The sequence below is a fragment of the Bombina bombina genome, chromosome 1, assembly GCF_027579735.1.
Source record: "Bombina bombina isolate aBomBom1 chromosome 1, aBomBom1.pri, whole genome shotgun sequence".
NCBI classification, from domain to species: Eukaryota; Metazoa; Chordata; class Amphibia; order Anura; family Bombinatoridae; genus Bombina; species Bombina bombina.
In genome coordinates, this window is record NC_069499.1 from 561955807 (window position 1) to 561971377 (window position 15571).

The 15571-nt window shown below is 36.4% G+C and overlaps 1 protein-coding gene across 1 annotated transcript in view; it reads right to left on the reverse strand.

Annotated features, from left to right (window-relative positions):
* Nucleotides 1–15571, reverse strand: part of LOC128645634 (potassium voltage-gated channel subfamily H member 8-like) — a 1117245-nt gene that overhangs the window by 564542 nt on the left and 537132 nt on the right. Inside the window, exon 3 of the mRNA XM_053698756.1 lies at nt 9834–9968. Within this exon, the coding sequence (XP_053554731.1) occupies nt 9834–9968 (135 nt within the window). The remainder of the gene's footprint in view (nt 1–9833; nt 9969–15571) is intronic.

A 15571-nucleotide genomic window follows, 5' to 3' on the forward strand; every position in this document is an offset into this window, starting at 1 on the left:
TCTCTGGACTTATCCCCACCACTTGCCGCTCTGCCTTCTAGCAATGTGATACTACTCCAGCAATGCGAAACTACCTATGCACCAGCCATCTGAGGGACTTTGTGGGCGAAAGGGTTGAAGATGGTCTTCAAAGGCAGGTGACTTACCGATCTCGTCTGGTTACACCACCGCACGCATCCAGATCTGATATGAAGGGAGCGTGACGATGACGGCACGGCATCCACCTTGTCAGGCCGCTTGGTATCCGAGCCTCTGATGGTCAACCAGGTATGTTTTGAGGTGGTAAAGGGTGGTCTGTGTCAGGTCCGATGGTGACCACACCCGGGTAGTAAGTGGCAGATCTGGATAGTAAGAAAGCGACCCAGTGTGCTGTGAGGCCTTCCTCAGATGGATTTTAGATGGTGGCCAGGCCTCCAGAAGTCCCAGAATAACAGGCAGTTTATAAGTCTTCAGGGTGTTTGATGATCCGCACCCCTTGATCCAAGACCTGCCTTAAGTGTTAGGGATCAACTACAAACAAATTAAAACTTCCACTTGCCTGTTATATCTTAGGTGAGCTACAACAGCTACGGAGCACTAAAGAAACACGGCCATGTCCCAGCGTGACTTGGCTCCGCCCCCTGTGCTATGTATTTTATATTAATTTACACTTTAGATTGTTTTATTACTTTTAAACTTTGTATTTTCTATTTTGTATTTTTTTTTATTCAGCAGTGAATTTAGGATTGTGATTTTACAAATTCTGATTGTGCTTTCACAGTTTGTGTAACTTTAACATATTAGGATCATGTATTATGTGTATCTTTTACAAATTACATTGTACTTTGTATTTCTTCTATTTAAATGGATACAAACCCCAAAAATATTTATTTCTTCTATTTAAAGGGAAACAAACTCAAAAAAATGTATTTTTTGTGATTCAGACAAAGCATACAAAAAAATACAATTTACTTATATTGTCAAATTTTCTTTGTTCCCATGGTATTCTTTGTTGAAGAGATACCTAGGTAGGGGTCTGGAGATCTACATGGCAGGAAATAGTGCTGCCATCTAGTACTCTTGCAAATGGATAACATTCTTGCAACACTGCAGCCATATAGTACACCAGACATGGGCCTGAGCTTACATTCCCACTTTTCAGCAAAAGATACCAAGTAAAATAAGAAAAATTTACAATAGAAGTAAAATAGAAAATTGTTTAAGATTGGATGTTCTTTCTGAATAAAAAATAAAATAAAAATTAGGGTTTCATATCACTTTAAAATAAAACTAAACAAATGACAGCTTAATTTTCCAAGAGAGCTTCATCACTTTCTATGGCCTGATAAAAAAATATTATCTAATTATAGTACAGACTTCACATGTGTCGAATTCTATAAGAAAAATGGTGGAACCTGAAAGTCCCAGAGAGATGAAAGATGTCTTACATAGAAATTAATGAAGCTCTCTGGGATACATAATTTCCCACAGGAGAGAGAAGGTAATTGCAGAACACCCCGGGATGATATAAAGTCTCAGTTTGTATCAATTACAAATTAAATTGAAATGTTTCCACTACAGTTTAACTTGCTTTTGCCTATAGTTTAGTATATATTACTTTTGTGTCAGTTAAAGGGACATTGAACCCAAATTTTTTCTTTCATGATTCAGATAGAGCATGCAATTTTAAGCAACTTTCTAATTTACGCCTATTATTAAGTTTTCTTCGTTCTCTTGCTATCTTTATTTGAAAAAGATGGCATCTAAGCTAAGGAGCCAGCAAATTTTTGGTTCAGGACCGTGGGCAACACTTGTTTATTGGTGCAGTCCAATCAGCAAGGACAACCCAGATTGGTCACCAAAAATGGACCGGCAACTTACATTCTTGCTTTTCAAGTAAACATACCAAGAGAATGGAGAAAATTTGATAATAGGAGTACATTAGAAAGTTGCTTAAAATTGCATGCTGAATCACAAAAGAAAAAAATGCGGGTTCAGTGTCCCTTTTTAATAAGTGCATTGTGAATTTTAAGCAAACTTCACCTGCATAAAGCTGGCAAGAAAAATCAGTGAGACCATCTTGTTTAAAATGCTTAAAGCATTTAACAAGACTTGTGAGAGAGCTTTAGTGTTCCCTTTTAAGTCAGTTTTGTGTGCGGCACAGCAGTGAAACAGTTGATTAGGTAACCACACTCACAATTAGCAAACACTGCACAATGCAGACTGCAAGGTATAGTTTCACTGCTGGGCCACACACAAAACTGGCCATAGAGGGAACACTTCCTGGGAAATCCTATGGTCAGCCCAGGGAACTGTCCTGTCCATCCCACTTTCTGAAGCTGTCATTTTTAGCCTACAATGCAGCAAATTCTACACAGAAATATACACAATATGATTTGTTAAAGTAACACAGAAACTTTCAAAACATAATAAGAATTTATAAAATCACTGCTGGATCTAAATATAAATGTATTAAAATAGAAAATAGAAAGTGCAAAGCTTAAATGTAATAATACAGAAAGGACCAAATCTGAAGTGTAAAGCAATGTAAAATACAATGCTATATTGCACTGGGCTTGTCTCTCCTTCAGATATAGAAATGAGAGATATCTTGCACATCTTTTTTCTTTGAACATTCCATTCGATTCAGCCCCTGTGAAGTCTGCACTACAATTTCTCCACACGGGCCGGATGATCAAAAGTTTGCTAGCAAAAATGGGAAAAAACACGTTTAGCTTTGCAGGGACAGTCTTTGTGCAATTATTAAAGAAAATGGGTGGTGAGGTGTCTCCCATAGAAATAATGAGAGCTCTTTACTATGTAAAAGTTTACAATAGGGGACGAATTACACAAGAAGAAACCAATGTATGTTTAAACTTTAATATTACACATAATACAAATCAAATGATGCTGTTTTCAGTGCTCCGTACCTTAAATTTGCTGTTATTTTTGAATGCATAGGTTTTCCTTTTAGAGTAATTAGTGTTTTGAGTATTTTGATAAACGCTTGCCACCTTTTAAGTTCTGTAGGGCAGAAATGTTTAGATAATTACACTGGGATTTGAGAGTCCATTTTACAAAAGAACAACAAAAATGCTATGTACGAATTTCAATGTGTTTTTTGTACATCCAGTGTTCTAAAATTAAAATTTAATATGATTTATTCCTGTGTAACTTACATACATATCCATTTTTAATAAAATATGTTTTTACTGAACAATCTTTTTTGATACACCTTACAATACAATATTTTTGTGTGAATGGTTCAATTATTAATTTTGTATGATTTTTAAAATTATGATTATCATTATGCATCTCCTTCCCATATGAAAGTGCAGTATATTCTCCCTAGCGAGACACCCTATTTTCAGGGTAAAGAGTGGCTTTAAATAATTCCACGAGGAGAACAGAACTAAAAGGGACACCATTAGCATTTGTAGGGCCCTGGGCAAGACAAATTATTCCCCTCCCCTTATATGCCATGCCCCCTGTATGGCCCACCCCTGTCCCAACATTCAATGTTACCTATATAAAGAATAAGTATATATTACACTTCCTGATACCTTAAACATTTCTTCATAAACTAAATATAGGATATACTTTGCACCTTCTCATAGCCTCACCCCTGAAAGTGCAGGGCCCCCAAAGCGTTAGGCCCTGGGAGGTTGCTTCTTTTATTTTTATTTTTACAATAATTGTGAGCAGCCATCTACTGAGAAATAGTCTGATAAGCCCATCCCATATCCCACTTTTGTGGGCATCACGGAAGTATAGTCGGTAAATTGCTAGGGAGTTTTTCCAACTATGTGGATGTCTCACAATGGGCCTCTGATTTTGTTCTCATTTGTTGATATATCTAATTTTTGGATTAACGATCCTCTGCTTTATAATACCATTAGTATTGATACATTGTTTGTGTGTTAGCTTCCAGAGACTCCGACTATGCTACTTTGTATCTTTTTAAAGTTATTTTAAGATACTCCATGTAGGATGTTGTTTTAACAATTTGAATAAATGTTAAGTTTTATTTATGGTCCCAACTATTGGATTTACCTATGTGTTTAAGTGTGTGCCTGGATAGTGTTTACTTTTTCTTTTTTTCCTAGATTTACACTTTCTGACCACTAGGGCACCCCACACTCCCCATTGGGATGTAAGTGTATGGGCAAATAATTGGATATAATATGATTTAATGGTACAATTTTATACCTACATTATTAATATAGGTTGCTTATTTTACCATGCCCAAAGGGCAGGCCTAAGAACTACTATCAAGCATTCTTAAATAATCTCGACAGCACAAAGAACCCTTTTTGAGAAAAAGTCTGTCAAAATGTCGATTCATATGAAAGAGCTCTTCAAGACATTTCCAAATGCGCTTGAATAATTTCTATAGGTGCCATTGTTACCGAAATATTAAATGTTAAAGTTAACAAGATGGTGAAAAAAGGTCAAAATTCCAAATGTTGCACCCCTATAACATCGTAAATACAAAAGATATTGACCTGCAATTTTGTATAGGCCCATTCCTCAGGTGGCCCATTCAGTACGCCAAATGTAAAAAAATCAAAGATTGTGAGGTTGAGGACCTTGTTGATTGAAAGAGAAAAATTAGGATCTATACTCTCACTGATTGGCTACTGTCTAAGGGCCTTTGCCTGCAACATTCAATTCTACAAACAGGGTGTCTTAATAGCATGAAATGTGTCTTAGTTCAAGTGGAACCCCCTAATTGAGATCTTCCAGAACAGATATCACAATCTAATCTCTTGCTTATTAAAAATTCAAGACAGTCTTAGTTAATTTTAATCATAAAACATTATACAAATCAATCCACAGAGAGCACCATTCATCACCATATCTTCAAGACATTTTAAAAGCTTTATGTTGCATTAATAATTGAAGATCAGAAAAGGAAATAAATTATTTCAGAGTAGAATTTGTTTTCACATAAATAAGCAGATACATAAGCATCAGGACTTCAGAATGTGCCGTTGCAAGTATGACTATTCCTACTAATGCTTTCTTTAAAATTAAATTTGAATAGCTACACATTAAAAAACTAAACAAAGACAAAACAAACTTCACCCTTTTCTGTAGGCCAAGGCACTTTATGGCCTATATGACTTCAGACTCCAAACTTGGAATTGGTGGATTTGCGATTTATTATTATAGGTGTAACAGGCAAAATGCATGGAGAAACAATACTGTAATTAAACAGGAAAAGTCAACATGGTGTTTGGTGGTAAATTAGAAATTAAACACTTGGTTAGAAAATTTCTGCATAAAAATTATTATTATTATCAGGTATTTGTCGAGCGCCAACAGATTCCGCAGCGCTGTAAACATAGTCGGTATACAGGATAACTTTTTTAGGGATCAAGTGGGTAAAGGGCCCTGCCGAGAGTTTCACTGTTGTAGTCGGCACTTATGAAGGCGATCTGCAAACAGCTGGGCTCATAGGCTTACATTCTAAGGGGTTCAAGGGGAAAGCAATGGAGTTAGGAAAGGTTAGTGTATGTTGTGTGCATCCCTGAATAGTAGAGTCTTTAGGGAGTGCTTGAAGCTGTTAAAACAAGGTGAGAGTCTTGTGGAGCGAGGCAGGGAGTTCCACAAGATGGGGGCCAGTCTAAAGAAGTCCTGTAAATGGGAATTTTGAGGAAGTAACAAAAGAGGAGAAGAGGAGGAGATTGTAAGCAGATCGAAGGGGGTGGGGAGTATCTGGAGGTCGAGGGGACAGGTAGTGAGGTGGGAGGACAGGATAAGGGCAGAAACTTCATCCTCGTTAACTGGGGCAAAAGCGCTACATTTTTGGATATTTGGGTTTTGGATGATTGTGAGCTTTTGAGGGGGTGGGAGATTGGTAGTATGTTGAGAACTGATTTAATTTCTGATGGAATCAATTTTGTTATTGAAGTAGCTGACAAAATCTTGAGCTGAGAGAGAAGTTGTATTAGGAGGTGGGGATGGGCGGAGAAGAGTTTTGAACGTGGAAAACAGACGTTTTGGGTTAGAGGTAAGAGTAGAGATGAGATTAGAGAAGTATTGTTGCTTATAAAGATTAAGGGCAGAATAGTAGGAGTTCAGGATGAACTTGTAGTGAAGAAAGTCAGCTGAACTCCGAGATTTCCTCCAATGTCGCTCAGCAGTACGGGAACATCTGCATAGGTACCATCAGAGGAGTATGCCAGGGCTGAGGATGAGAGTGTGGTTTCTGAGCTATGGTTGGAGGGGCCAGATTGTCAATAACCGATGTAAGGGTGGAGTTATAATGGCAGATAGATTGGTCAGGGCAGGAAAAGGAGGTAATGGATGAGAGGAGAGGTTTGAGAGAGCTAGCGAGCTGTTGCAGATCTAATGACTTAGTGCTTCTGTGAAGTTTGGTGTGAGGGGTAGAGGGAGGGGGAGTTGTAGGGAGGGAAGTGATGTTGCAAGTTAGGAGATGATGGTCAGAAAGAGGAAAAGGGGAGTTTGTGAAATTTGAGATAGTGCATCAATAGGTGAAAATCAGATCAAGAGATTGACCATCTTTGTGAGGAGTCAGTCCATTGTGACAGGCCGAAAGAAGAAGTGAGTTGAAGAAGTTGTTTTGCAGAGGAGGCAGTGAGATTGTCAAGAGGGATGTTGAAATTGCCAAGAATGAGGGCAAGGGAGTCTGAGGAAAGGAAATATGGAAGCCAGGCAGCAAAGTGATCTAAAAATTGAGTTGGGGAGCCGGGGGGGGGGGGGGGGGGGGCGGTACATGACTGCAACACGTATAGAGATTTTATTACCATTTTAACTACCATTTTTTTTTAGGCTAGAGATACAGCATTTCAAAAGCCTCTACAATATGTTTATTGCACTTTCTTTGTTGCAGCCAATTAGAATGAGCTCCTGCACTGATCTTTTATTTTTAGGAACAGGATTTTGTGCACAGGAAATCAATATTCTGCAGAAGAAAGTGGCTGCTAGTCTTCCAGTTTACAAAAGTGTGGTTTTAAACTTTCACTTTGTTAAGCGCATTTTAAAAAAAGGAAGTGTTTCTTTAACATTGTTTATAGTGAGCTACTACAATTTCACAAAATGTACGTGCATTCTCACTTTACAGAATGGGTTTACTTCCAATATCGCAGTCAGACTGTAGTAAATGTGTTTACTTTAAATATCCTGATTGGTACAGTGGGACCACAATATTCGTGTTAGTAAACCCGTTCTGTACAGTGAGAACTTACTTATGGTTTTGTACAACTGTAATGGCTCTATGTATACAATGTATATTATACAAAGTCTAAAAAAACACTATTGTAAAACTTGCGGCCACTTTCTTCTGCAGGATGTCAATATCCCATACACAAAATCTTGCTCCTAAAAACAACAAAAAAATTTAAATTAAAAACACAGTTTAAAAAAAAAAAAAAAATGAACCTAATTAAAATACACCATAAACTACTTTGCACTATAATATATATATTTAAAACTAAATACAAATATAGACTATATATACAATATAGAATATAGACACAATCTCCTAGCTCATCAAGGAATTTTTTTTTATTAATCTACAAGTTTAACTATTGTATTTCAGTTTTACTTCACAAATTCAAATTGTATTGTCATTCGACACTGTCTGAATGGATAATTTACACAAAACCCTTTATGTACATGGTGATGCGGAATTAAATATTCCATCAGTGGAAGAGAAGCCTTGCATTCCACAGTGAAGGCTTGGGGATGGGAAGTGCCAGGTGGGAGGGTAATCTCTACACTAAAGCTAAAATTAACCTTACAAACTACCTAATTAACCCCTTCACTGCTGGGAATAATAGAAGTGTGGTGCACAGCTACAAATAACTGCCTTCTAATTACCAAAAAGCAATGGCAAAGCCATATATGTCTGCTATTTCTAGACCAAGGAGATCCCAGAGAAGCTTTTATAACCATTTGTGCCATGGTTACACAAACGGTATGTGAATAATTTCAGTAAAAAAAAACAAAGTTTGTGAAAAAATTAACAATCTTTTTATATGATCTAATTTGGTGGGGAAATGGTAGCATGAAATATACCAAAATGGGCCTAGATCAATACCTTGAGTTGTCTAATTTAAAAAAATATATAGTTTTGACAGGTAAATAATAAAATAAATATTTCTGTTTAATTGGAGTGATAGCAAAAATGCTAAATATTCTTCAGTATTTTGGGCATTTTTTTTCTCTGAAAGTCCCAGTAGTAAAGGGGTTAAAGTTGTTTAAAAGGTATGTTCTATCCAAATCATGAATTAAAATGTTAGTGTTTCCTGTCCCTTTAAGTGTGTTTTTTTTTAACTTGTAAAGATAATAATATAATGGTTATAGTAATGGTTTAATGGCTGCCTTATGCCCACTTGATGACAAATGGTTGAAGACTAATCTCATTGTGATCTCCTGGTGCTGATTATTAGTTGAACTTTGTATATTTTATATCATGCTGGCGATTTGGAAAATGACTGAACCCTTACAAGTCTTTCACAGTTAAACATGCTTTTTCTGCCCTGAAAGTTTCTTCTAGCTTTGTTAAATAACAATCGTTTTCTGATAAAGCTTTGATATCATTGTATTAGTTCTGTACTTGACTAACTGTATGATTTATTATAACTATAATTTGTGTAAGATTTCATAAATGGGAAAAAAACGTTAATAAAAAAAATGCTTCCGTAACTTGCTTTGTACAAATCATCCCCCTGCAGGGATATATATACCATAGTACAATGATAGTGGCTTCATCAGTGGTGCTATAGACATTCCCCAACATATTACTTGTCTTTACTTTACATTGTTGCCATCAGGATATAGAAATTATAACAGACTTTACAAAGAGCATTGTCTCGTTTAAAGGGAAATAATGCATTTAAAGGAAAGCTGCTAAAATGGTTGATGGTTTTAAAACTCATAACAAAAACAAACCTTTCATTACTGTAGTATATATAGCCTAGATCAGGGTTCTTCAAACCACGGGTTGGGACCCATTACTGGGTCACAACACCATGTGTACTGAGTCGCGACTTGTGTGTGTGTTGTAGGAGTGTGTGTGGTGTATTGTTTGAGATTTTGTGTGTGCTGTGTATCAGAGTGTGTGGGGTGTGTGTTGTATGAGAGTGTGTGTGTGTTATATGAGTGTGTGTGTGATGTGTGTGTTATATGAGAGTGTGTGTGGTATGTGTGTTGTATGAGTGTGTGTGTGGTATTCGTGTAATATGAAAATGTGTGTGTGTGTTATATGAAAGTGTGTGTGTGTGTGTTGTACGAGAGAATGTGTGTTATATGAAAGTGTGTGTGTTGTAAAAGAGTTTATGGGGTGAGTGATTTTTATATGAAAGTGTGTTTGTTGTATGAGAGTGTGTGTGGTATGTGTGTTACATGAAAATGTGTGTTGTATTAGAGTGTGTTTGTTGTATGATTGTGTGTGTGTTGTATGAGTGTGTGGTGTGTGTGTTGTATGAGAGTGTGTGTTATTACGTTTTACAACACTTTCAAATTTGACTACAATCAGCAATAAAGCATGGACATATTTTAGTCTCTTTGGCAAAAATTGCAGCTATCATGTTGTTTATTTCTTAAGAAATTTTTAGACCAAGTATAAAAATTGGGTCCCAAAGGTATGTGGTATCATGGCACTGGGTCTTGGGGAAAAAGAAGAACCCTGGCCTAGATGATACAAGAGAGAAGAATAGAAACCTTTAAGGGATTTAATAGACCTCAGGAGACAAAATGAATACAATTATACACTGACATATCTGTGTAAATATTCCTTTTCATTTGCTGCTATCGGACATTTGATAGTGTATCTTATGTTAGACATGCTAGTATGTACAGCTACAGAGCTCGCTATCATTTACCTGTTGGTTTACTGCTTCCTGGAGACAGAATATTCTTGGTCCTTGAGATGTCTTTATGCGAAGCAAGGAAAAGAACCACTTCACCTTTCTCATTCTTGATGGGGACAATATCAAGGAGACACCAGAAGGAATCACCTGAAAAAAAAGGATATAGTAAAAACAGCATGTGAATAAATGCAGAAGGGAAACTAATTAAAGAGTTATGACACATTAATTCTGGAAAACCTGTCTTTAAATTATTCAGCAAATTTAGTGTTTGAAAATTTAGGAGTACCAATTTTGAAAATCAATGTCAGCTAGCAGGTTGGTATAGTCATTCCTTTAATATGTTTGACGTTCCCTTGCATCACTCGTGCTATACTGTACATTAAGCCCTTTATCAAATGAGTGGATATTAATAATGGAGTCCACCATTTAAAACTTACAGCCTACTACAAGAATATTCTACCTATTGAACTACATTAAAACAGCTCAAAGGCAACTTGATCTTTCATTCTCTTACTTGTTGCATTTCATTTTAGTATTTCTACAATGTCTGTGAGCAGCTCACAGCCTTAGCAAGCCTTTATGAATCCAAACATCTCAATAAAAGAATTAGCCACTTTAAAAACTGAGCACAAAGGTGCCTAGTGGAACACATGAATGAGAAAAAGCTGGAAAACCATAAATGCATGAAAGATTTCAGGGAGAAGTTTGAGGAAAGCATACAAGAATTGCAGCTTGCTGGTGTCACAGGCAAATTATTTAAGTTTTTAGTAACATAGAGTGTCTGTTTGTGCATCTTCCCGTCCCCATACAAGTTTAAAGGGACAGTCTAGTCAAAAATAAACTTTCATGATTCAGATAGGGCATGTCATTTTAAACAAAATTTTCAATTAACTTTTATCAATTTTGCTTTGCTCTCTTGGTATTTTTAGTTGAAAGTTAAACCTAGGAGGCTCATATGCAAATGTATTAGCCCTTGGAGGCTGCCTCTTATCTGAATGCATTTTTACATTTTTTTTAACAACTAGAGGGCATTAGTTCATGTATGCCATATAGAAAACATTGTGCTCACGCCATAGGAATCAGCACTTATTGGCTAAAATGCAAGTCTGTCAAAAGAACTGAAATAAGGGGGCAGTCTGCAGAGGCTTATATACAAGGTAATCACAGTGGTAAAAAGTGTATTAATATAACTTTGTTGGTTATGCAAAACTGGGGAATGGGTAATAAAGGGATTATCTATCTTTTTAAGCAATAAAAATTCTGGTGTAGACCTTCCCTTTAAGAACAAGGCACATTTCATAGTTAATATACATTCTTAGAACAAAGGCACTAATAACATTTTTAAAAAATTAAGATTTGTTATGAACCTCAATATGGGCCAGATTACCCGTTGAGCGCAAAATATTGCTTACGCGAGCGTGTTATTTTCACTCCAACACATGCAAATGGTATTACAAGTTAGGTGAAAAATCCCAAAGAGGCAGCAGCACAGTTTAAAGTAAGCATTTGTTGGCACCAACAAAAAAACCCACAACGTTTTGGGGGTTACCCCTTAATCATTTGTGTTTTATTGGTGCCAATAAATGCTTACTTTATACTGTGCTGCTGCTTCTTTGTAATTTTTCTTATGACTAAGTGGTTTTGCAGTCTCCCCTGCAGCATGCATAGTTTATTCAAGTGTGCTGGACTTTCTACATCTCTTCTATTACAAGTTAGGAGCAATGCGAACACGACCTTGCTTTATCATTGCAATGAAACATTGCGCTCATGAGACCGCGCTTCCATAGGCTCCAATGTGAGCCTAGTTCTCATGCCATCAGACACGGCATGAACACCTAGCCCAGCGAAGGGGGCGAGTCGCGAAGCGATGAGCGGCAAATTTAAATATATAAGTATATGAATATAGAGATGTATATGTATGTATCTCTATGGTAAAGCCCTTTGCCTGAGACCTCATATCTTTGAGCCCTTATACTTTTTTGGTGCAATATTTTAAAAAATAATAATTTTATGGTGTTATCATAATTGTAACTGTACTTTGTAATGTATTTTTGATGTGCTTTATGATAATTTTTTGTTTTGCAAAAATTTTTACTAGAGCTATGAGGTTGCGCTAACCCGACGTGCGTTAACATTAATTGTGCTCAAGCGTTCACTTTTTCTCGTAATCTAGCCCTTAATTGGGAAGCATGTAAAACAGGAGTTTTCACAGATATTTCCTTGCCTGTCATGGAACCAAACAGCAGCCAAAAGGAAAGAAGATCATCGTGTTATACGTCTTAGCTCTGTCTAGGGGCTGATTTGTCGAATGGTGGGCAGACATGATTCGCTGTAGCCCGACATCACTAAATGCTGACAGCATACACTATCGGGATTTAACATTGCACAAGCATTTCTGGTAAAATGCTTGTGCAATGCCACCTTATGCACATTTGCAGCCAATTGGCCGCTAGCAGGGGGTGTCAATCATCTAGATCGTATCTGATCAGGATGATTGCAGTCCCTTACCTAAGGCCTTATGACCGCTGCTTCTTAACTTCTGTTTCCGGCGATCGTTGGGGGTAGATTGCAGCATCCACTGCTTAATTAATCTGCCCCATGGTCTCTAATTCCTAAATGGACTCTTCAGATTGATTCTTCTCTCAAAGAGCAGGAACCAAAGAAGCAGATATTTTATACCTAGGAATAATTTTGAAATAAATAGTTGCCTAGATGTCTAGGGCAGTAGTTTGCAGGTGGTGTCCCCCCATTATATAATAATCAACCACTGCTCACCACCCAGTTTAATGTGCTTGTGTTTGTGACCTATGAGCGCTGCTTACATTAATGGGACAGTGAAGTCAAAATTTTCCTTTTATCATAAAATTTTCTTTGTTCTCTTGGTATTCTTTTTTCAAGGCTAAACATAGGTAGCCATTGAAGGCCGCTTCTTATCTCAATGTATTTTATTAGCTTTTCACAGCTAGACAGTGTGTGTGCTTTGTGACTTATAAATAACATTGTGTTCACTCCTGTGGAGTTATTTATGAGTCAGCACTGATTGGCTAAAATGCAAGTCTTTCAAAAGAACTGAGATAAGGGGCAGCCTGTAGAGGCTTAGATGCAAAAGGTAAAAACTGTATTAATATAACTGTTGGTTATACAAAACTGGGTAATAGGTCATTTTCAAGTAGACTGTTCCTTTAAGTATTGGGAATTACCGTTCCTAGAGATGACCAGCATAATGATGTGAGCATGTGCACGTTTAAGAGGTGGGAAATTAAAGAAGAAGCAAAGGAGTGGTTTTAGCAAAAGTGTGGCATAAGCTTAGTAGAAGATTGCGGCAGCAAATCAGCGTATACTGCTACTTGAACATACAGGAGAATACCACTGACGGCCATATTAAAACATGCACCCTTAAAGGCGTCACTGAACCCAATTTCTATCTTTATTTGAAAAAGAAGGCATCTAAGGTAAGGAGACAGCCAATTTTTGGTTCAGACTCTGGACAGCACTTGCCTATTGGTGCTGTCCAACCAGCAAGGACAACCCAGGTTGTTCACCAAAAATGGGCAAGCATCTAAACTTACATTCTTGCTTTTCAAATAAAGATACCAAGAGAATGAAGAACATTTGATAATAGGAGTAAATAAGAAAGTTGCCTAAAATTGCATGTTCTATCTGAATCACAAAAGAAAAAAATTGAGTTCAGTGTCCCTTTAATCTTTATAGCATCTCCAATTCCCAAAGGATTCAAAAGTCTCAAACTTATAAATCCCTTTCCTACAAGTATTCTGCTGTGCCCTGGACAAGAAGAGATGTAAATGGCCATGATGGAGATTTAAATAAGAAAACATAAAGAGTTAGTAAAAAAATGACTCTCCATCAGTACTACCCTCCCTTGATATGCAGCTTTGTTGCAAGCTTCATTATCAGTTTGTAAGTTCTGAATCTGTGTGAATTAAACATGGCTGGTTTGTGTAATAGGTAAGTAGTGTAACAGGTCATTTCTGCTTACCGTATCACTACAGTTTAATTCCTTATGTCAGTGGTGATGCCAACCAACACATGTAGGGGAAATATTAGGGCTGTATGTCAATCAAAATCTTGTTCACTTTGCTCGTTTCTTACCGTGTTCTTTCCTACTTATGACCACAATTCACTGAATTAAATAATCACATTTCCTCCACAGATTTTTTATATTTTAATAAAACTTTTGAATAGAGATGCAAAAGTTAATCACGAAAATAGAATATCTAATCAAAAATTCCATTAAGTTCTTTTCCAGGACATAATAAAAGTTTTTACTTTTAAAGTGACTGTAAACTCTCCACTTTATAAAATCAGATCTGGAATGTTAGTGATTTTTAGATAGAGTTTAATTCATCAGTTGTAATGAAGTTGCGCTATAACTTACTTTTTACTTTAAATATGAAATTCAAATACCCCGCGCTACACCATCCACTTCAAAAGACAATTTTTCTGTGAGCTAATGGTTTGAACTGTTCTCCAATCAGCACTCTCTCCTTTGGGTACCTTTTTTTCTGAGCTAGAGCGGATTGATTGGACAACAATTCAAACCATTAGCTCACAGAAAATTGACTCTTGAAGTGGGTGGCGGAGCGTGGAGAATTTGAATTTTATATCTACATTATAGAGTAAGTTATAGCACAACTTCATTACAACTGATAAATTAAACTACATCTAAAAAATAACTAACATTGTGGATCTGTTTTTATAAAGCGGAGAGTTTACCATTACTTTAAACAGCAATTCCCCTTCCTTTTGAGTAGTCTAGTATATAGATACAGTATAACATTAATCAAGAGATGAAACCACCAGGTAATGCTGAAATGTTTTATGGATTGTTAAACCGTCTGTACATTTTATGTAAGAATTATACATGGGTTATATGCAAGCTTAAAAACACAGTACATTTTAAAACTTATTCTTACTTAAACACACGCAAAAGCATTTTGCAGGGGTTTCTCACGTACTTCTAAGCGAGCAATAGTACAGTAATAAAATACTCTAACAAATTACAGCATTTTCTCATTTTGCTTCTATGTCCTCTTAAGACTGTCCTTCTGTAATGAGTTGAAGTTAAAGTGATGGTAAACTTGAATGTTAGCGATATTTTAGATGTAGTTTCAATGAAGATGCACAATAACTTACTTTTTAATGTAGATATGAAATTCAAATACCCTGCACTCCGGCTGTCTACTTCAAAACTAATCTTTTTGTGAGCTAAAAGTTTGAACTAGCTAAAAGTTTGAACTATTCTCCAATCAGTGCTCTACAAATTGGAAAACAGTTCAAACCGTTAGCTCACAAAAAAGATTTTTTTTAAATGGGCGGCCAGAGTGTGTGGTATTTGAACTTCATATCTACATTAAAAAGAAAGTTGTAGCACATCTTCATTAAAACTGAGGAATTAAATTCCTTCTAAAATATAAATAACATTGCAAATTTGTTTATCCAAAGGTGGTGGGGGGGGGGGGTACTATCACTTTAAGACAAACCTTATTCCTTGAATCTTGTGGCTGTTGCAGTGTTTATGTTAATTTATGAAGAAGCGTATTTTGTTTTAACATTCCAATGTGTAATTAAAAATGGACCCACTTCAATCAGCACCGGGGGAGAAATTATCACACACAATTCCACATGTTACTAAAAATGTTAAGTAAATGGAATGCTAATTTAGTTCAGCTTTATATAAATGCAGATTTAAAATCTCCAGGGTGACAGAAGTGCATATTTAACAGGCTGCT